Here is a 22,686-nt window from a genome sequence, read left to right as displayed (position 1 = left end):
CCTCCCTCCCATTTCCCCCTTACTGCCCTCCCCTATGACTGTGACTGAGGGGGACCTCTTCCCCCTGTATATGCTCATAGGGTATCAAGTCTCTTCTTGGTAGCCTGCTATCCTTCCTCTGAGTGTACTCGGTCTTGACCTTAGCTGAGACTTGGGCTTCCAGGATTGGAAGGCTTGACTGTTAGAGCTCCTTGTTGAGTCCCAGGCCCCAATTGGGGGTAAGGTAATTGTTTTTGAAGTTTAATTTCTTTCTTTGTTAAGGGGGGCGAAAAAGAAGTTTTTTCCAAGTCATTTGAAATAAGGGGTTAAAAAAAATCCAAAGGGGGGGGGGGGGAAAGAGAGAGGACACATGGAACTTGCAGTTCTAGATCTGGCTTACCTCAATCAGTATATGTCCTAGGTCCACTTTTCTGCAAATATTTTTATATCATTATTTTTGCAGCTTAATCCTATTCCATTGTCTTGTGGAACAATGGAAATATATAGCCCTTCCTTGGCATTCGCAGGCAATTGGTTCTGATGACCTGTACAGATACCAAAATCCAAGAATATACAAGTCAAGTAAAATGGTATACTTTTTGTGTATTTTCTTTGTATATAAATGCTGTAACTTTAAAAATCTCTAAAACAATGATAAATGATATGTAAATAATTGTGTCTATCAGTAAAAATGGCAGAAACATAACCCAAGGACATGAAGGCATGACTGTACCTTAACAGAATTCAGAAAATTCTGTTTTTATAGGCTGGTTAAAACCATGAGTATGAATCATTAAAAATCAGAGACACATGAAGATGTATATGTTGGAATTCCAATTCCATCAGAGTTAGCTCTTGTCTGTTACAAGATGATGGAGAAGGATACACTTGCATTTGAGAGGGAGAAGTTTATGCTACATAGTCCTATCTCTTTGTAGTATATCGGTAACTTTCATTTTTTTGCATTATAATTTTTTATTAATTCATTCATATTACATCTCAATTGTTATCTCATCCCGTGTATTCTCCCATTCCTCCCTCCCTCCCGCTTTTACCCTATTCCCCTCCCCTATGACTGTGACTGAGGGGGACATCCTCCTCCTAAATATGATCCTACAGTATCAAGTCTCTTCTTGGTAGCCTGCTATCTTTCCTCTGAGTGCCACTGGGCCTCCCCATCTAGGGGACGTGGTCAAATATGGGGCACCAGAGTTTGTGTGAAAGTTAGTCCCCATTCTCCACTTAACTGTGGAGAATGTCCTGTCCATTGGCTAGATCTGGGTAGGGGTTTGATGCTCACTGCATGTATTGCCCTTGGTTGGTGCCATAGTTTGAGCAGAACCTCTGGGTCCAGATGTGCCCATCATAGTGTTCTTGTAGGTTTCTAGGACCCTCTGGATCCTTCTATTTCCCCATTCTCCCATACTTCTCTCACCTAGAGTCCCAATAGGATGTCCTCACCTCTATTCCACTTTCCTGGTAAGTGAAGACTTTCATGGGACATGCCCCTTGGGCTAGTGTCCAGTTATAAGTGAGTATATACCATGTGAGTCTTTCTGCTTCTGGGTTAACTCACTCATTATGATCATTTCTAGTTCAATCTATTTGTCCAGAAATTTTGGAAATTCCTTGTTTTTAGTAGCTGAGTAGTATTCCATAGTGTAAATGTCCTACAGTTTCTTTATCTATTCTTCTACTGAGGGACATTTAGGCTGTTTCCATGTCCTGGCTATTATGAATAAGGCCACTATGAACATGGTTGAGCATTATGTCCTTGTTGTGTGCTGGTGCATCTTCTTGGTATATTCCAAGGAGTGGATAGCTAGGTTTTGAGGAAGCCCTATTCCCAGTTTTCTAAGACAGTGCCAGATAGCTTTCCAAAGTGGTTGTACTAGTTGGCATTCCCACCAGCAATGAAGGAGTGTTCCTCTCTCCCCACATCCTCGCCAGCATGTGGTATCACTTGCATTTTTGATCTTAGCCATTCTGATGGGTGTAAGATGGAATCTCAGAGTTGTTTTGATTTGTATTTCTCTGAGGACTAAAGACGCTGAGCATTTCTTTAAGTGTTTCCCAGCCATTCGAGATTCCTCTGTTGAGAATTCTCTGTTTAATTCTGAGCCCCATTTCTCAATTGGATTATTTGGTTTGGTGGTGTTTAATTTCTTGAGTTCTTTATATATTTTGGATATTAGACATTTGTCAGATATAGGGTTGGTGAAGATCTTTTCCCAGTCTGTAGGCTGTTGCTTTGTCCTGTTGACAGTATCTCCTGCCTTACAGAAGCTTCTCAGCCTTATGAGGTCCCATTTATTAATTGTTGACCTTAAAACCTGGGCAGTTGGTGTTCTGTTCAGGAAGTTGTCTCCTGTGCCAATGTGTTCCAGGCTCTTCCCCACTTTTTTCCTCTAACCAGTTTAGTGTCTCTGGTTTTATGTTGAGGGAGAAGGATACACTTGCATCTGAGAGGGAGAAAGTGAACACTACATAATCCTATTTCTTTGTAGTATATTGGTGACTTTCATTTTTTAAAATATACTTTTCCCTCCATAATTTCAGGTTTATGAAAGGTAATGATGGTTTAAAATTCATGAACAGAATAAATAGAACAAACATGCAACTTTTTCTTATGGGTTAATTAAACAGGCTGCTTCTAATTCACATTAAAAGATACCATTCCATTGTATATACGTAGTACATTTGATTATCTAGGCATCAGTTGCATGGTATCTAGGTTGTTCCCACCCCTTAGCTACTGTGAACAGAGTACCAATAAACACAGAGAGACAAGTGTTTGTGGAGCAGGATGTTGAGTCCATTGGTCCTATGCCAAAGAGTGGTGTAAATGGGTCGTATGGTAGATTTATATTTAGTCTTTTAAGAGTTTTCTACATGGATTTTTGGAGTGGTCACATCAGTTTGCAACTCTAGCAACAGTAAATATGAGTTCTCCTTTTCTGCATCCCTTCCATATTATAGCTTTCTTTTCTTTTCTTTTCTTTCTTTCTTTCTTTCTCTCTCTCTTTCTTTCTTTCTTTCTTTCAAGACAGAGCTTCTTTGTGTAGCGTTGGCTGTCCTTGACTCACTTTGTAGACCAGGCTGGCTTTGAACTCACAGTGACTTGCCTGCCTCTGCCTCCCAAGTGCTGGGATTAAAGGTGTGCGCCACCACTCCCGGCCTCTTAGACTTCCTGGTTTTGAAGGATGTAAGATGCTTTCAGAGACACTTTTAAGACATTTTATTTTTTTTCTTTTGAGAATTCTATGTTCATATTTGTTGGGTCAGTTGTTTTCTTAAGATTTTTTTTGATTTCTTAGTATATTCTGTATACTAATACTCTGTCAGATGTATAGTGGGCAAATATTCTCACCTATTACATGGCTTCATTTTCCTTTGGTTGATTGTTTCCTTTGTTGCATGGAAGCTCTTTAGTTTTTTTCAATTCTTCTTTTTAAAAATTAATTTAATCAGATTACATCCTAATTGTTATCCCATCACTTGTGTGCCTGCCCACCAGAAGAGAGCACCAGATCTCATTATAGATGCTTATGAGCCACCATGTGGTTGCTGGGAATTGAACTCAGGATGTTTGGAGGAACATCCAGTGCCCTTAACCTCTGAGCCATATCTCTGGCCCTTAAAGATTTATTTGTTCATTATTTATACAGTGACTTGAAATTGGGGATGGTGATACCTGAAACTGCTTGTTGTTGTTGAAAATTGTTTTAACTATCCTTGAGTTCTTATATTTCCATTTATTGTCTTTTCAATTTCTGTGAAGAATTGTAGTAGAATTTTCATGGCAATTTCACTGAATATGTAGATTGCTTTTTGGTAGGATAACCATTATCAAGGAATCATATTATATTTTAGGGCTTTTAATGGTATATTGATAACTACAAAACTTGGAAGGGACCATTTATTTATCTAAAAAAAAACTTAACTATAATTATCACATTGTATATATGCTATAGCATATTATTTATTAATTTTTCTTTTGGTGAATATTAAGATTACTTGTGGTTTTAGTTTCCACATTCGATGTAGCAATGTTATTTTTTTCACATATACACAAGAGAAGAAGACATGTATAACAGAAATTTCTAGAGCATGTATTACAAACAGAATTTCTGTGTTGTTGGGTGTGTGGATCCTCAACTATTCTACTATGTGTCAAATTACTTGGGAAAGAAATTATGCCAATTTATACCTATATTAGCAGGTGATAACATCTCTTCTTCTTCTTGTTCTTGTTCTTGTTCTTGTTCTTGTTCTTGTTCTTGTTCTTCTTCTTGTTCTTGTTCTTGTTCTTCTTCTTCTTCTTGCTCTTCTTCTTCTTCTTCTTGCTCTTCTTCTTCTTCTTGTTCTTCTTCTTCTTGTTGTTCTTGTTCTTGTTGTTGTTCTTGTTCTTCTTCTTCTTGTTCTTCTTCTTCTTGTTCTTCTTCTTCTTGTTCTTCTTCTTCTTCTTCTTCTTTTGAGACAGGGTTTCTCTGTGTAGCCTTGGCTGTTCTGGACTCACTTTGTAGACCAGGCTGGTCTCAAACTCACAGTGATCTGTCTGCCTCTGCCTCCTGAGTGCTGGGATTAAAGGCATGCGCCACCACACCAGGCACGTCTCCTCTTTTTATTTATCAAGAATTAGTGCTTGGAGAAGTCAAAAGACAGGGCCCAAGACATTCCACAGAGTTAGGACAAGAACTTATGCTCAATGCTTTGAGACATACTGAGTATCTTACATGGTTTGTATAGTTTAAGGGTGCACTGAAAGGGGGACCTAGAGTCTATATTAGATATATGACACTGGCAGTATTTGGGTCAACTTCACCGTTTCCCCAAGAGTTTTCTTTTAAATCTCAATGGAGTGGCCCACAGGAGTCTGCCCTGAACTGGGGATTCTACTTTTCTTATTAAAGGATTATGAAAGGATCATTTTTCATAATTGTGCTTGGTGTTAACCTAGTATTAGATCCAGAGAATAATTCTAGAATGTGCCATCATTGTTCTGATGATTGTACAGTGCATTTGAACAAAGGGTCACACACAAAATAAAAAGGCAATCACACTGCTCAAGACCAGTTTTTCTTTGGAACTCTGAAGCAGTATGTTAACCAATCTTCTGTGCTGGAGTGTCAATGCAAAAGAGAGAGTTGAAGAAGAGAGAACTCAGGGAACCAAGCAGACTTCAGCAACGCAACCTGGGCGTGATATGTGCCAATTCTGTGCTCAGTCAGCTAGCCAGAACTAAAAGCAAGGTTCCATTCTTCTTGCAAAAGAGGCTTACAGAGTGTGGAAGAACACACAAATGTTAGACGAATGCTAACAATCTCTCACACACTTGGTCCTTGATACTTTGAAATCACATATGTGGAAAAAAAACCATAGGCAACTTCATACCATTTCATATTCTAAACAAGCAAATCAAGATTTCATACTACTTTCTTTTATATTTAAAAGAAAAATGGTTGATGAAGGGCATACCGCCTTTTAAAGAAATCCTTATGTTAAAACCAGCAAAATTTTGCTTAATAGTTGTGAGATCTGGGGAATTCATTTAACTCCTGTTAACTCATACCTCAATTGAAAATGGAATACTAATTCCTTATCCATGGGTATGCTGTGAAAGGTGGGCTGGAGATGTTATTTAAAACATCTCCCACAAGCTGGACACAGTGGCCCATGCCTGTAATCCCAGCACTCAGGGAGGCAGAGGCAAGCAGATCTCTGTGAGTTTGAGGCCAGATTGGTCTACAAAGCAAGTCCAGGACAGCCAGGATACACAGAGAATCCCTGTCTCTAAAAAAATAAAAAATAAAAAATAACCCCCCCAAATCCTCCCATAACATGTACTATGAGGTGTCAAAGTGAATTTTAACTTTTTCTTGTCATAATTGCTACTATAATATGGTCGCCTGTATGTTAATAACCATTAGAAACTAGTCTGCTATTTGGGGATTAGAAATGATTTGGTGATGTTCCAGAAATGAAATGTGTTATCTGTACATTTGTATCTTTGTAGCCTATGGGGGATCTCACAGGTCATTTGATTCCTGGGACCACATTTATTATCATAGCTCTTTGGTGGAGTACAAAGAGTATCCTAAAGCACATTTGTAAGCAGCAAAAGAGATCTTCCTCCCTTCTTACCAAAGACTTTTTCTCTCGAGCAGAAGTTTTGGAAGGAATTGTGCTGATCAGTGTGACATTAATAGGTGAGATGATTTACTCTGTTTTATTTTCCTCAGTTTTGATGTTTTCATATGTCTAAAAAAAGATTTTTAAAGACAAAATGAAGGAACTACAAAGCTGATGTTTTATTCAAAAATATTTATTAAACACCCTAATTACAATTTCTATGTAATATTGTTAGGGTTCAGGAATAGTCACATACTGACCACCCGAACACCAGACTCAGGTTGAAAGATATTTATTGAAGGCTTAACCAGGAACTGATGAGCCAGCAAGGGTTACAATCTGAAATTGGGAGTCAGACCATGCTATTGAGCCATTTTCAAAGTGAGTTTTTAAAGGAGAAAAAAAAAAAATCACAACCAGGCAGGAGAAATCATTTTATTTTATTTTATTTTATTTTTTTATTTATTTATTTTTTTTTTGGTTTTTTTTTGAGACAGGGTTTCTCTGTGTAGCCTTGGCCATCCTGGACTCACTTTGTAGACCAGGCTGGCCTCGAACTCACAGTGATCCGCCTGCCTCTGCCTCCCGAGTGCTGGGATTAAAGGCATGCGCCACCACGCCCGGCTGAGAAATCATTTTATTCAGGTACAGTTTGTTCATATAACTGAGAAGAATATTTTCTATTGTATGTAGGTAGTTAGACAAAACACTTTAAGGTGATTGGCTGGGATTTAGGGTAGGGGAGCACTTGGGGGCTTTCCTGCTCTCTGGGAGTAATGAACATAGCAGGATGTTGTGGTCTTAACTCTAATAGAACAGTATAACATGCATTTATTATCTATTGTTTTATTCTAAGCAGCATTAACCCTTTTTGGCTTCAGGCACATTAGCCTGAGAACTTGAACTTAATTTCACCTTATGATCATGAAGGAGATTTGGTAGTAAAATGGCTTCTAATATGCTAAGAGTGATACCTGATGTTAACAGAAGAGCTACAGTTTTGATAAAAACTAAAGTAGGGGGCTGGAGAGATGGCTCAGAGGTTAAGAGCACTGCCTGCTCTTCCAAAGGTCCTGAGTTCAATTCCCAGCAACCACATGATGGCTCACAATCATCCACAATGGAATCTGGTGCCCTCTTCTGGCCTGCAGGTGTACAATCAGGCAGAACACTGTATATGTAATTAACAAATAAATCTTTAAAAACAAACAAACAAACAAAAAACTAAAGTAGGCCTCAACAAGGAGCTATTGCTATGTGAAAAGTTTAAGCTGATTATAATAATATAATTTGTTAAGAAGGTGGTATTTAGATTTATATGGAGGCTTATTAATTGTAGTATTTAATTTATCTACTCAATCATGGTGATTTTTTTTTTTGTGAAATTGTTTGCATCCTCTGAAATCATTTTATATCAAATTTTTTCTGACCCCTGAGAAAATAAACCCTACTATAAACTATTTTGTAAATTATGCAAAAATAATCAAGCGATTTTAAAAATAAAGTTTCAGTAAATAATTGCTGAGAAGTTACGGAGAGAGGTTAGGGCTGAGGAAAGGCCTTGGTTCAGGGTCTCACCTTTCCCTTCCCCCCTAATTTCCTGAATTAGAGAAAATAACTACGTCAGATAATTTATGAAGCTCTTCTATTGCTTTTGGGAATTCTGTAAAAATGGCCTATTTTTGAAGTTTCATTGTAGCCTTTCTGTTTTAAAAGAGAAAAGTTTCTATTTTTTTTTTTTTGTGCCTATGCTTTATTCATGAACAGAGGTATTTGGTATGACTCACATTTATTGTTTCTAAAGAGAAGAACTCTGCAAAACTAGATGCGTTGGTAAGTAAGCCAGCATCTTTGAGGAAGCTCACCGGCTTGTGTAACTGATTATACCACGTGCTGCATTGACTAGGGCTTCTTGCTTATTCTTAGCTAGAGGAAGCTGAATCTTAGTTTTTGTTTTGAACTCAGGAACTAAGCCCAATCTTTTACCTAGTGGCTATCCGGAAGTCTAACAGCTAGGAAATGAACAGTGAACCTATCTAGGACAGTCTCATAAATCTTGGGCATTAGTTAGAAATAGATACTTGAACCAAAGAAAACTAGCAATGAAAACTGGTTATCTGAGTGAACATTTGAACCTTTAAAAAAGTCCTAAATGGCTGGGCAGTAGTGGTGCATGCCTTAAATTCTAGTACTCAGGAGTCAGAGGCAGAGGCAGGTGTATTTCCATACCAACCTGGTGTACAGAACAGAGTTACAGGACAACCAGGACTACACAGAGAAACCCCGTCTTGAAAAACAAAACGAAACAAAAACAAACAAAAAGAAACAAAACAAAACAAAACAAAAGACCAACCAACCAAACAAACAAAAGAAAGTCTAAAGTGTTAATACAAAGCTGCTAGGGAACCATGTAGAGAGGAAGTAATGTTTTAAGAGGGCACAGTACATTGAGTAAGCAGTGGTCATAACTTCCTTCATGTGTGTGCTAGGTAGAGCCATGAAGAATGTTGCTAAAATTGTGGCATGATTTTTCTACAGGAATAACTGGCCTATACACTTTTCTTGAAAACCACGGTCAGTTCTCAGATAAAGAATTCTGGTTTCTCCGGATCGTGCGATGGCATCATGCTGTCATATACATCGTCTTTGCATTGCTAGGTGTGACAAGGATCTTATGTTTCATCATTAGTTCACTTCCACTTTCTTTGGTCAACTTAATGTTGTCAAATGCCTTCTTTGTGGAGGGTAAGTATAGAGGAGTGGGGTTACATCTCTCTTTCTTCCTGTGCTTGGCTGTCCTGGACTAGTTTTGTAGACCAGGCTGGCCTCGAACTCATAGTGACCCACCTGCCTCTGCCCCCCAAGTGCTGGGTTTAAAGGCATGCACCACCACACCTGGATTTTTATACTTTTAATAATGAAAATTAAACCCAGAGCAATGAAAGTATGAATCTTCAAATGAGGTAGTCAACTAGGTCTTAAATCACCAGTCCAGTAAAACTTTGCCAGTATGTACAAGAAGTAGAGTCTGCAAACTTCAATCATATTAGCATTGGAAGTCCTAATTTTGAGAGATTAATAAAAAAAGAATTCATATGTTTTGTTCATGTGTTTTCTAAAATTAGTGTGGTGGATGAGGGAGGGTCTTTAGTGAAGATGAAGAAGTAGATTGGCTATGGAGCACTGAAAACTACGAGTGGCTAGGAAGCAGTTACTCCTTTCATCCCATCTGAAGAAAATAGTTGTTGTTTTCTGCTTTTTGAGGACAAAAGCCAGGAAAGAATGAATTGCAATAAGTAATAGCCTGGTTCTCACATATGTATATTTAAAAGATTTATTTACTATATTCACAGTGTTCTTTCTGCATATAGACCTGCAGGCCAGATGAGGGCACCAGATCTCATTATAGATGTCTGTGAGCCACCATGTAGTTGCTGGGAATTGAACTCAGGACCTTTGGAAGAGCACCCAGTACTCTTATGCAAATTTCTGTTTGTTTGTGGGTTTTTTTGTTTGTTTTGTTTTCTTTCTTTTTTTTTTTTTTTTTGAGACAAAATTTCTCTGTGTAGCTTTGGCTGTCCTGGACTCACTCTGTAGACCAGGCTGGCCTTGAACTCACAGCAATGCACCTGCCTCTGCTTCCTGAGTGCTGGGATTAAAGGTGTGAGCCACCATGCCTGGCCAGCCAGTGTTCTTAATCTCTGAGCAATCTCAGCCCCATGGTTCTCATATCTTTAATGAATATCCTTTTCTTCTAGCTTAATGAAGGGTATTAAGGTGAAATCGGAACATGTTTATGTAATAAAACAGTGCTGTTAGATGCTACTTGCAGATAACCTTGCCACCTTTACGGAGATGTGATTTATGATTTATACTTACTTGTTTATTTATGGCACTGAATTCCTTAAGGCAAGGCTTTGGCTTCAACTTATTAATCTTCATCTTCACATGAATTGAAGCTCCCTACTTTGTCATGTTTATTATTCATCAGCCTGCATAAAATTGTTTTTTTTTTTTTTTTCTTTAGATCAGTTAGTTGAGAATTTCATGCTATGGGAGAAAATAAAGGTTGGAGAAAGAAAATGAGGGTTGAATTTCAATAATTCCATTCTAAGTAGGCAGTGATAACTAAAAAAAAAAAAAAAAAAAAAAAAAAAGCCAAGCTCCATTGCTGTGAGATTCAGTGGGGACCTCATGTTTTATTCTATTGTCTAGGTATATGAAATTCTGTGGATAGAGAAGGAAGAGGGGTGTGAGAGACAAGTGTTGAGTGGGCTGTCTTTGTTTTTTATTAAAAGAACCAAACCCAACATTTTCTACCCTATTAGCTTTCATCTTCTACTACCACACCTATGGCCGGTCATCAGTGGACAGCTTTGTGCATCAACTGTTGAGCTTCAATGCATTTTTGGTAGGTCTGGTAGCCTTTATAGAATTCCTCTCTACAAAGACCAATGTACTTCTGGAGCTCCTGACGTCAAGTCTTACATTGCTACATGGGATGTGGTTCTGGCAGGTGAGTTGAGGTCTCTGGTTCTATCTTGCCTGTACCTGTGGCTCCGCTCCTTAGTTGATGAGATGGTTCCTGATAGACTCCAGAGATTTTCCTGTGATGTGATGCCTACAGTGAAGCTGTTCTTCTTTAAGTGGTTATGTCTTTAAGTGACCCAGGGTTCCTAGTGGGAATGCTAGAACAGCAGCTGAGCAGGAGGTAGGATGTGCCTGTTGTCACACATGTGACTATCAGACACTGAGTTGACTCTACCAGTTTTTGATGATATGATACCTTATCACCTAATCAGTAGTAAACTCTAGAAATATAGGGAAGACAGGAAAGTGAGGAGCCTGTTACTTATTGAGAAACAAGTATATATTTGCCATTGTATTAGAAAACATTTTTTTTTTTTTTTGGGAGAGTGTCTCACTAGGTATCCCAAGTTGGCCTTGAACTCAGAATCCTATCATCTAAGGCCTCAGCATCCTTAGTACTGGGATTATAGATGTATCCCATGTCTGTCTTTTACTGGAGTCTTATGAACATCATATTTCTTTCTGTTTATGATAATGTAGCAGTTAGGTATTATCATTTCTAACTTATTAGTAGGAAGACTAAAAAAGATTAAGTTATTTTGCAAAGCTCTTACAATAAGAGAACTAGGCAATCCTCTGCTAATTACTTTTCAAATAAACTTAGTTTAACAGACAGTTAATGGAGAAAGTGAGACCACATATAGGATATTATGGGAACTCAAGAAAAAAAATCCTGGATGAGTTGAGACCAGGAGGTGGATACTCTTTTTTTTCTATTATTTATTCACTTTGACCCCCCCCCCCAATTGCAGCCCGTCCTCCTTCATTTCCTCTCAGTCCCATTCTCAAATCTCCTCCTTTCCACTTCTGTCCTTCTCCTCAGAGAAAGGGAGGCCATACATGTACCAACCCGCCCTGACCCATCAAGTTGTATCAGGACTAAGTGTATCCTCTCCCACTGAAGCCACGCAAGGCAGCCCAGCTAGGGGAAATAGATCCAAAGGCAGGTAACAGAGTCAGAGACAGCCCCTGCTCCTATTGTTAGAGGACCCACCTGAAGACCAAGCAGCACATCTACTACATAGGTTGAGGGACTAAGACTAGCACACGCATGTTCTTTGATTGGTGGTTCAGTCTCTGTGAGCTCCTATGGGCTCAGGTTAGTTGACTCTGTAGGTCTTCTTGTAGTATCCTTGACCCCTCCAGTTCCCTCAATCCATCCCCTCACTCTTCCACAAGGCTTCTAAAGCTCTTCCTAATGTTTGGACATGAGTCTCTACATTTGTTTCTATCAGCTTCTGGATGAAGCCTCTCAGAGGACAGTTATTCTAGACTCCTGTCTGCAAGCATAGCAGAGTATTATTAATAGTGTCAGAGGTTGCGTGTCTCTCATGGGTCTCAAGTTGGGCCAGTCATTGGTTGGCCATTCTCTCAATCTCTGCTCCATCTTTATCCCTGCACATCTTGTAGGCAGGACAAATTTCGGGTTGAAGGGTTGGTGTGTCCCTCCGTCTACTGGATGCCCCATTTGGCTACAGGAAGTAGGCACTTTAGGCTGAATAATGAATCATAGTATGGTTATCCTGTACTTGACCTGTTTGGTTGTATTTTTCTGTATTTCTTTACATTTATTCATTTCCTATTTAAAGAAGCCCTGTTTATTCGATTTGATTTAATATCATCTTCTTGTGCTTCAGCTCTGTTAGGATTTTCAGTGCTTATTGTAGTAGGTTAGCTGGGCTGTGGTGGTGGCAGACTCTTGTTGACTGTGTTCCTGTGCTGGCTTTAAGCCATTTGATTGTCCCTGGTGTTGGCTGGATGTTCCTGGTGCTGGTAGGACTCCTTGGGGGGCAGGAAGAGTCTTTGGCCTGACAGTGGGGCTCAGGGAGCAGCATGGTGGTTTGGTCAGGCTAGTTAAAGTATTAAAACTTCACATGAGTTATAAGACAGCGTTTCTCAGATGAAAGGGAGAGGCAGTATCGTGGAAAACTGTGTAGAAAATATGTGTTGGGGTAAGAAAGTAACATGTCTTCATGGGACCAACTTCCTTCTTGGCTGTGATTATTCAAACTGCTGATATGGCTCAGACTGACCTGGTTGTTCAGAACACTGTCCTTCCCTATTGACCAATATGGAGAGAATATATGCTGACAGAGGGTGTAGCAGAAGAAAGAAGCCAGGCACTCCTACTTCAGAATACTGTCTGGGCCATTCAGAAGTTTTTGACCATTGTCAATATTATTGAAGTTTCTGAGTTCGATCCTTCCCCTTTTATAATAGAAGGGATAATAAAACCCCCTTATTGATGTTAATTTTAAGACTAAAGATTATTTCAAAGGGGCTGGAGGGATGGCTCAGCGGCTAATAGCACTGTCTGCTCTTCCAGAGGTCCTGAGTTCAATTCCCAGCAACCACATGGTAGCTCACAACCATCCATGATGTGATCTGATGCCCTCTTCTGGCCTACAGGTGTACAGGCAGGCAGAGTGTTGTATACACAATAAATAAATATATCTTTAAAAAAAGATTATTTCAAAGAGCTTATGCATACATATGGACAAACTGCCTGGCACATGGCATATGCCACTCGATCATATGTATGAAATAAAAGTTGTAGCTCTCATTCCTATCAAAGAGAATCAATACATGGAGCAACTTAATAAAGGAAAATAATGAAATCATATTTTCTACTGACTAATTCTGACTATTTGAATTTTTATTATTAATTATTTTATTTTTTTACATATACATTTATATTATTACACATATATACAATAAACTACCTACAGCAAGGAGAACCATGAAACAATCAGGAATTATATAAATGTTACATTCTTAGTGTTTTGGCTATTTGTATTTGGCAGCCTTGAAGAAAACTTCTTTCCTATCTTGGTGAGTCTAAAATTCTGAATGTAAATCAATATCTATCACATCTCATCATTAACAACTTAAAACATCTATCTAAAACTAAAAGCAATTTAACTCCGAAAGAACTATAAGCTTAATTATAAAACCAAACTATCTGGTCTTCAACCCCATCAGAGACTTGAGAAGGAATAAAATTAATTACCTGATTATACAGGGGGTACAGGTTAGCAGCTTCCTAAATGAGAAGATGACAGAGACAGTTTGCTACCTGAGCAGTCACCCAAAACTCTCTGTAACATTGGCGCATCATCTTCAGCCTCCTGGCCGAATATATCTGACAGATATACTTGTGAGGCTGGAACTATTGAGGACTTGCTTACCCTGTCTTGGCAGAGTTTGGCCATTGACTCTGCCTGCTTCCAAGCTTGCCATTTTAAAAGGCAGAATTCTGTCTGAGGGCATTTTGCTTATTTTTCTATAGAATCATATCTATCGGTTGCACCTAAGATTCTTGTGATAAAAATAGACTAGTACTTGATTTGACCATGATTTGATCAACTAACAATTAACTTGTATAACTTATTTATCCTAAATACCCTGCAATAGCAATTTCAAAGTATTGGAAGTAAACCTTCTATTATAATTGAGTTATATGGGTGCAATACCTCATATTAGAGTAGAAATATATATAATGTGTGTGTATGTAAAGAATAATTTTACATTAGAATTCTTTACTACTGTATCTAAAATTAAACTTATTTTCCATTATATACAAAATTCTGTACCAGTGAATTAAAAATAATCTTGTGAGTGACAATTAAAACATTAAGTTGAGGATTAGGTTCACTAGTATACTTTCTGTTCTATCTTCCCTATATTTTTCTATATTCCCCCTTCTTTCTTTTCAACCCCTATCTCCAAACCTAAGAATGGAAGATAAAGGAAAATAGAGACATTCCTGAGTCCAACCTTGTTTTCTCTCTAGATAAGACAAATAATAACGTATAACCAACTCCCATTGAAAATAACCCCCTATAGCCCAAGAAAGCAACCAAAACCCTACCCAACCCCCCTTAAAGGAAATAGGGCATCATTCTCTTAAAGTTTCTTCTGGCTGATTTGGGACAAATAATACCTTTGTAGGGACCAAAACAAAATTGGGGAAATGGTTAAACAAGCTAGGAATAGCATTTGTGGTCTGGTTTATAAATGCTGAGAAATTGCAGGCTTAACTAGAGCCCTCTGTGGGACAGTCTGAAATGTTGGACTGATTGGGATTGGAAGCTTTCTTTGAAGGTGTCTTGAAGCTGTCTTGCTCTGATCAGGACAAGAAACTGAAGCACTTGGTGCTGGAACGTGAAGGTTACAGGATGTCAGCATCCAGCATAGTGAGAGGAATGAATCTGTCAGGCCTGATTCAATATCAGTGTCTGGTTGTTTTGTTCTGAAAACATATAATTTCTCACAAGCATTATACAGTTATAAAACTATAAATGTGTAAGGTGTGTGTGTGTGTGTGTGTGTGTGTGTGTGTGTGTGTGTGTGTGTGATGCACAGAACAATTAAAGCTGGTTCTTTGCTCTTTGTATGAGCAGATAAAAGACATCTGTAAATCTTCATTTGTGCCATATGAAGAATGACATCTAATAATAATTCATAGGGATTCTGTAGCCAACCAGAAGCATTGTCTATGCCTGGACATTCATGTCTCAGCCAGTCTTGGAGATATTCCCATATAGTGGGATTAGCAATATAAGTTACCTGCTTGTTCTGTAATTTAGGTTCATCATATCCCAGTTGTATCCCCCACCTCATCCCCTCCCAATCCTCCCTTCCACCTTCATCCCCTCTCCCTCCTTCCCTTAGTCCTCAGAAAGGGGAGCCCTCCTCCTCTAACATTTGACCTCAGCCTACCAAGTCTCATCTGTACTACTTGTAACCTTGTCCTCTGTAGCCTAGCAAGGCCACTCTGCCTGGCGGGGGGGGGGGGGGGGAGAGTGATCAAAGTTTGGTGGTCAGAGTCCATGTCCAAAGTAGTTCCTACTCTCCACATTGTGGAACCCACAAGGAGACTATGCTATACTACATCTGAGCAGAGGTTCTAGGTCCACATCATACATGGTCCTTGATTGATGTATCAGTCTCTGTATTGTGGTATAGTTATCTGTATTATGTGGCTAATATCTACTTATGAGTGAGTATATACCATGCGTGTCTTTCTGGGTCTGGGTTACCTCACTCAGGATGATCTTTTCTAGTTCCATCCCTTTGCCTACAAATTTAAAGATTTCCTTGTTTTTAATAGCTGAATAGTATTCCAATGTATAAATGTACCGTAGTTTCTTCATCCATTATTCAGTTGAGGGACATCTAGGTTGTTTCCAGATTCTGGCTATTACAAGTAAAGCTGCTATGAACATAGTTGAGCAAATGTCCTTGCGTAGTGGAGCATCTTTTGGGTATATTCCCAGGAGTGGTATGGCTGGGTCTTGAGGTAGACTTATTCCCAATTTCTTGAGAAAGCACCAATTGATTTCCAAAGTGGTTGTACAAATTTAAACTCCCATCAACAATGGAGTATAGTAATGTTCCTCTTTCTCCACATCCTTGCCAGCATGTCCTGTCATCTGAACTTTTGATCTTAGCCATTCAAATAGGTATAAGATGGAATCACAGAGTCATTTTGAGTTGCATTTCCCTGATAACTAGGAATGTTGAGAATTTCTTTAAGCGTTTCTCAGCCATTTGATATTCCTCTGTTGAGAATTCTCTGTTTAGCTCTGTACCCCAATTTTTAATTGGGTTATTTTGTTTGGGTGGTGTTTAATTTCTTGAGTTCTTTATATATTATGGATATTAGTGCTTTGTCAGATTTAGGTTTGGTGAAGATCTTTTCCCAATCTATAGGTTGTTGTTTAGTTCTGTTGACAGTGTCCTTCACTTTGCAGAAGCTTTTCATTTTCATAAGGTCCCATTTATCAGTGGTTAATCTTAGGGCCTGAGCTGTTGGTGTTCTGTTCAAGAAGTTGTCTTCTGTGCTAATGAACTCAAGGCCCTTCTTCACTTTTTCTTCTAACAGATTTAGTGTGTCTGATTTTATATTGAGGTCTTTAATCAGTTTAGTGCAGGGTGACAGATAAGAATCTATTTGCATTTTTCTACATGTAGCCATCCAGTTAGACCAGCAACATTTATTGAAGATGCTATCTTTTTTCCATTGTATGGATTTGGCTTCTTGTCAAAAACCAGAGTCCATAGGTAGGTGGGTTTATTTCTGGGTCTTCTATTCTATTTCATTGATCAACCAGCCTATTTCTATGCCAGTACCATGCTATGTTTATTGCTGTTGCTCTTTAGTATAAATTGAGATCTGGGATGGAGATTCAGGAGATCGTTTATTGTACAGAATTGTTTTAGCTATTCTGGTTTTTTGTTTCTCCATATAAAGTTGAGAATTGATTTTTCAAGGTTGGTAAAGAACTGTGTTGGAATTTTGGTGGGAATTGCACTGAATCTGTGGATTGCTTTTGGTAAAATGACCATTTTTACTATGTTGATTCTCCTAATCCATGAGCATGGGAGATCTTTTCATCTTCAAAATCTTCTTCAAATTCTTCCTTCAGATATTTGAAGTTTTTTTTTTCATACAAGTCTTTCACTTTCTTGGTTAGAGTTAAACCAAAATACTTCATATCATTTGTGGCTATTGTGTAGGGTGTAGTTTCCCTAACTTCTTTCTCAGCTTGTTTGTCATTTGTATATAGGAGGGCTAGGGTTTTTTTTTTTTTTTTTTTGAGTTGATTTTGTATCCAGCCACTTTGCTGAAGGTGTTTATCAGCTGTAAGAGTTCCTTGATAGAATTTTTGGGGTCACTTATGTATACTATCATACCATCCATGAATAGTGATAGTTTGTATCCCCTTGATCTCCTTTAGTTGTCTTATTGCTCTAGCTAGGACTTCACATCCTACATTGAAGTGATACAGAGAGAGTGGACAGCCTTGTCTTGTCCCCGATTTCAGTGGAATTGCATTAAGTTTCTCTCCATTCAGTCTGATGTTGGCTATAGGCTTGCTGTATATTGCCTTTATTATGTTTAGGTATGTACCTTGTATTCCTGCTCTCTCCAGGACTTTCAACATAATACATGTTGGATTTTGTAAAATGCTTTTCTGACATCTCAGGAGTTGATCATGTGGTTTTCTTCTTTCAGTTTGTTTACATGATGAGTTACATTGATGGATTTCCGTGTATTGAACCACCCCTGCATGCCTGGGATGAAGCCTACTTGTCCACGGAGAATGATAGTTTTGATGTGTTCTTGAATTTGGTTTGCGAGTATTTTTTATTGAGTATTTTTGCATCAATGTTCAAAAAAGAAATTAGTCTGAAAATTTCTTTGTTGAGTCTTTTTGTGGTTTAGGTATCAAGGGGACTGTGTCCTCATAGAATAAATCTGGTAATGTTCCTTCTGATTCTATTTTGCAGAATAGTTGGAAGAGAATTAGTATTAGCTTTTCTCTGAAGGCCTTGTAGAATTCTGCTCTGAATCCATCTGGTCCTGATGGTTTTGTTGTTATTGTTGTTGTTGTGAGCCTTTATTTCCTTAGGTGTTATAGCACTATTAAATTTTTTTTACCTGATCTTGATTCAGTTTTGGTAGTTGGTAGCTATCAAGAAAATTGTCCATTTCATTTAGGTTTTCAAATTTTGTGGCATATAGGCTTTTGAAGTAAGACCTGATGATTCTTTGGATTTCCTCAGTATCTGTTGTTATGTCTCCCTTTTCATTATTGATTTTGTTGATTTACATACTCTCCCTCTGCCTTTTAACTTGGCTAAAGGTTTGCCCATCTTGTTGATTTTCTCAAAGAACCAGCTCTTGGTTTCATTGGTGCTTTGAATTGTTTACTTTGTTTCCAATTTATTACTTCATCCCTGAGTTTGATGATTTCTAGCCTCTACTCCTTTTGGTTGTGTCTGCTTCTTTTTGTTCTAGAGCTTTCAGGTTGTTAGTGTGGGATTTTTTCAGCTTCTTTATAAAGGCACTTAGTGTTATGATTTTTCCTCTTAGCACTGCTTTCATTGTGTCTCAGATGTCATTGAGTAGAAAGTTGCTCAGTCTGCATAAGTTTGTAGGCTTTTGGTTGTTGAATTCCAGCTTTAATACATGGTGATCTGATAAGATGCCAGGGACTATTTCAGCTTTCTTGTATCTTTTTGTGCTGTCCTCTAAGCATCTGATTGTCTCTGGTGTTAGCAGACCTAGAGGTTCCTCTAATGAGCTGGCTGTCTCTGTCCCACATGGGTCAGGCAGGTTGGGAGCAAGTAAAGACATCTCCAAGCCAAAGGTTGTTTGCTAGGGCTCCCTAGAGGCCTCCTCAGAATGGTGGACAGTGGGTGTTAGAGCTTGCACCCAGGTCAGCTCATCTGAGTTCCCTGTCTGTATCCCAGTTGAGTCAGGCAGGAGAGGAGGAGGCTGGTAGGTTTCCAAACCCAACCAGTAAGCAAGAGGTTCAAGCTTGAAGCTGCTCAGGTGCCTCACAGACCTTCTTGAGAGGGCAGCAAATGTGAGTCTTGGTGACTATTTGAAACTTAAGAGAGAAAAGAAATTAAGGCTTTAGTCTATATAGACTAGGTGCATATTTTTTCCTGTAAAATTCCATTATTTGTAAAATGAAGAAAACAGGTTAAAGGTTATAATTCCAAATAAGCCATTAGAAGGAACTTGAAGTCACTGAAATGGATACATGGTCAACTTACTGTAGCATTTGTATAATTATCCACAATAGTATCCCAATTTCTATATCTTATTTTACTCTAGAGATCTGAAATCAGTCAAACAAACATCTATAATTTTTATTGGGATAAAGTTCATATAACTTACAACTTTAAAGAATAAAATTCAGCACCATTTAGTCAATTCGTAATGTACATTACTACCTCAAATGATCCCCCAAACATTCTTATCCCTACAAAGAAACCATGTACCCAATTAGCAGTCATTCTCCTTTGTCTCTGCTCCCAGGCTTTTCTAATGCCCAATGTGTTTTCTAACCCCGTCTATTATGGATATTTTATATAAAAGAGGACAATACATGACCTACTTTTTATGCTTATTTTCACTCACCATAATACCTTCAAGCTTCATGCATGCTATTGCATATATTAAACTTCGCTTTTTCATATTTGGATAGTCGTCACGCTACTATGAACATTTATCCACATATTGCCTTTTAAATACTTGGAAGCATTCTTAATAGTAGACTGTTAGGTCATATGGCAATTCAAAATTTTACTTTTTGAGAAACTGTTAATCTTTCCCCATATTAACAGTTGCATTTTGCAGGTTTATGGGCTCCAATCCCTCTGCATCCCCACCAACATTTGCTATTTTTTAATTTACTATTATGATTGCTCTTCTAGTGAGGAGCAGGTGGTATCCCACTGCCATTTCAATTTGCTTTTCTCTAATTACCAAAAATGTTGTTCAACTTCCATGTGCTTATTGACCATTTGCATATAACAGAATAACTTTCTCTATATATGAGAATTTAATTTATGTATACAGTGAATTTATGATCATATAATTCATCATATAATTCTCCCATTTTATCTCTCGTAGTTTCTGAATACCTCCTCAAGTCATCTCTCTTCCAGCTCACATCTTCTCTTTCTTGAAGCCTCAGTCAAATTAGTGCTTTCCTCATGTACACAGTGTGGGATCATTCACTACATGGGGAATCTACCAGTGGCCATACTCTCTACAGAAAATGACTTTCCTTTCTCCAATAGCTTCTAACTCTCAATAGCTCCTCGGGAAATGTCAGGACCTGGAGAGAACATCTACTATCTATACCAGAATTTTTCTTGGTTTTATTTTGTGGCTGTTTTGAGGCGTATGACCACATCTTTCTTGATATTTTTTGTGGGACAGCCATGTCAATTTCAGAAGACATCATTTCACAGCATTATGCCTAATCTACTGGCTCTTACACTACTTCTGTGCCTCTTTTGAAATGTTCCCTGGGCCTTGGAACTCATACTAATCAGAGGATTAATAAAGATGGCCCATTTAGGGGCTAATACTCCTTTGAGATATTTTAGAGAGATGACTAGGTAGATATTGTCTATGCTACTAAAATTAGTAGAGAAACCATGATTTATCTGTGCCATCTCTGACATTGGCAACCATCTAGTTACCAAACACTTTGAATAACTATGTCTGCTTATTTTGTGTGTCATATAGTTTCTTTTATTTTAAAACACAGGCTGGTTTTGTCCTGTTTCCCCAAAACAGAGATCATGTATGGGACCTATATGATAACAGCAACATTCCGCTTCTTGCCATGTGCTTTTGCAGTTATTATGTATTGGCCCAAATCATCATTGGGATTAATTATCTTCTTATTACCAGGTAAGTTAATGACTTGCATTCATCAAGACTCAACTAAGTTGGGCTGGACATGGTGGCTCACGCCTTTAGTCCCAGCACTCAGGAGGCAGAGGCAGGCAGGTCTCTCTGAGTTCGAGGCCAGCCTGGTCTACAAAGTGAGTCCAGGACAGCCAAGGCAAATGCAGAGAGAGCCTGTCTCAGAATAAAAAAAGACTCAACTAAGTTAATCTTAAAATTTGAGTCCTTGTTTGTTTTTCTTCTAGGGATCTGTTTGATTCCTAGTCCCTCTGTAGGGACAGGCCCAAACTTTATCAGACCACATAAGGCAGAAAATTAGAATAAAAATTTAGGTGTTTAGAGAAGTTTCTCATAAAGTGAGAATAATTTTGGTAATTTCAATTACCATATCTGTTTGCATATTCCTTATAGTTTATGGGAAGTATGTTCTACTTCTGTGGCCACAGTATACAATGCCCTCATGATAGTCATATGTAGGAAAAAACTGAATGGTTCATATTAATATTTTCATGACATCACAGAAGTAGAGAGCTTGCTGACCTTTCACCATTACGAGGCTTTAGACCGTCTAGTGTTGAAAATTGTAACCAGCAGTCTCTCCAAACCTCCATCTGCATTTGTTTCAAAGTACTGACAAACATAGGATGGGAGGTCTTTCTGTGCATTTTAAAAACAGATTTATTCTTTGAGAATTCTGTATGTGTATATAATGCACTCTGACCCTGTCTACTTCCATACTTTTCACCTCTAATTCTTTCCAGATCTCTCCAGACACATCCTTCTCTCAACTTCATGTCTCTTCTTCTTTTTCTTCTTCTTCTTCTTTTTCTTCTTCTTCTTTTTCTTCTTCTTCTTCTTCTTCTTCTTCTTCTTCTTCTTCTTCTTCTTCTTCTTCTTCTTCTTCTTCTTCTTCTTCTTCTTTCTTCTTCTTCTTCTTAAATCACCTACTGAGTTTAATCACTGCTTCTCATATGCCTGTAGATTCTAGGGCTGACCATCTACTGGAAAGGATCTTGCCTCTCTTCTGAATTTCTTAGTTTTTTATGTACATGGGTGTCATCTGTGCCCTGCTTACAAAAGTATTTCTTTGAAGGTACAAGGAATAACCTAAATCTAGCCTAGACTTGACACATTAAAGTCAACATGGGTTATCAGTTATAATGAAGGCAATGGCACCATGTTCTTTCTTTGAAGGAAAAGTCATCTTCCTATAATACACAGGATGTTGTGGTCTAAATGGAGAAACTCCACAGTTTCATCTGGGCTTGCCACAGGTCATAGATTCTCCTGTTTGTCTTAGAAATGACTGCAATTATGTTCTAATGCAATAACATTGAAAGCTTATATTTTATCTGCTTACTTATACCTTAATTTACACAAGTTTTAAATAGCTCAAAGCAAGTTAGAAATTATTTTCCTTTTGGAGTTGTATCCACAGTTATACAAATAATCTGGAGTTTGTTTTATTCTAGATTCAAATTGCTTTAAGGTTTAATTTTAGATGCCATCTAACCAGAGATAGTTTTCTTTTTCCTCAGGTTCTTTAAGTGGAGACTTAGCAAGCCCTACCTCTCAGAAACTCAATGTCTGAAATATCATGAAGGGCAAGAAGATTCAGAAGATGACATGTGACTTTTGTTCCCAATTACCTCAGTATTCCAAGAGGGAAAGTAATCAGGAGTCATCGTAAACTTTCCCCATAGTATCTACATTAAAAATGAATGAGTGACTGGGAAGGAAGAGTTGTGTTAGCAACTGTAAGA

General features: G+C 38.2%; 1 protein-coding gene across 1 annotated transcript; it reads left to right on the top strand.

Moving 5' to 3' along the window:
* The first annotated feature begins 5,978 nt into the window (after positions 1-5,978).
* On the top strand, positions 5,979-20,967 carry LOC127192762 (transmembrane protein 45A-like). Its single transcript, XM_051150071.1, has 4 exons — positions 5,979-6,188; positions 8,650-8,856; positions 10,440-10,627; positions 20,781-20,967. Exons 1-4 carry the CDS (start codon positions 5,999-6,001, stop codon positions 20,928-20,930), a joined length of 735 nt encoding a protein of 244 aa, XP_051006028.1. The 5' UTR covers positions 5,979-5,998; the 3' UTR covers positions 20,931-20,967.
* Positions 20,968-22,686: the final 1,719 nt, after the last annotated feature.

The sequence above is a fragment of the Acomys russatus genome, chromosome 8 (assembly GCF_903995435.1).
Source record: "Acomys russatus chromosome 8, mAcoRus1.1, whole genome shotgun sequence".
NCBI classification, from domain to species: domain Eukaryota; kingdom Metazoa; phylum Chordata; class Mammalia; order Rodentia; family Muridae; genus Acomys; species Acomys russatus.
Note: the sequence above shows the minus strand (reverse complement) of the source record. Positions and strands in the feature narration are given on the sequence as shown.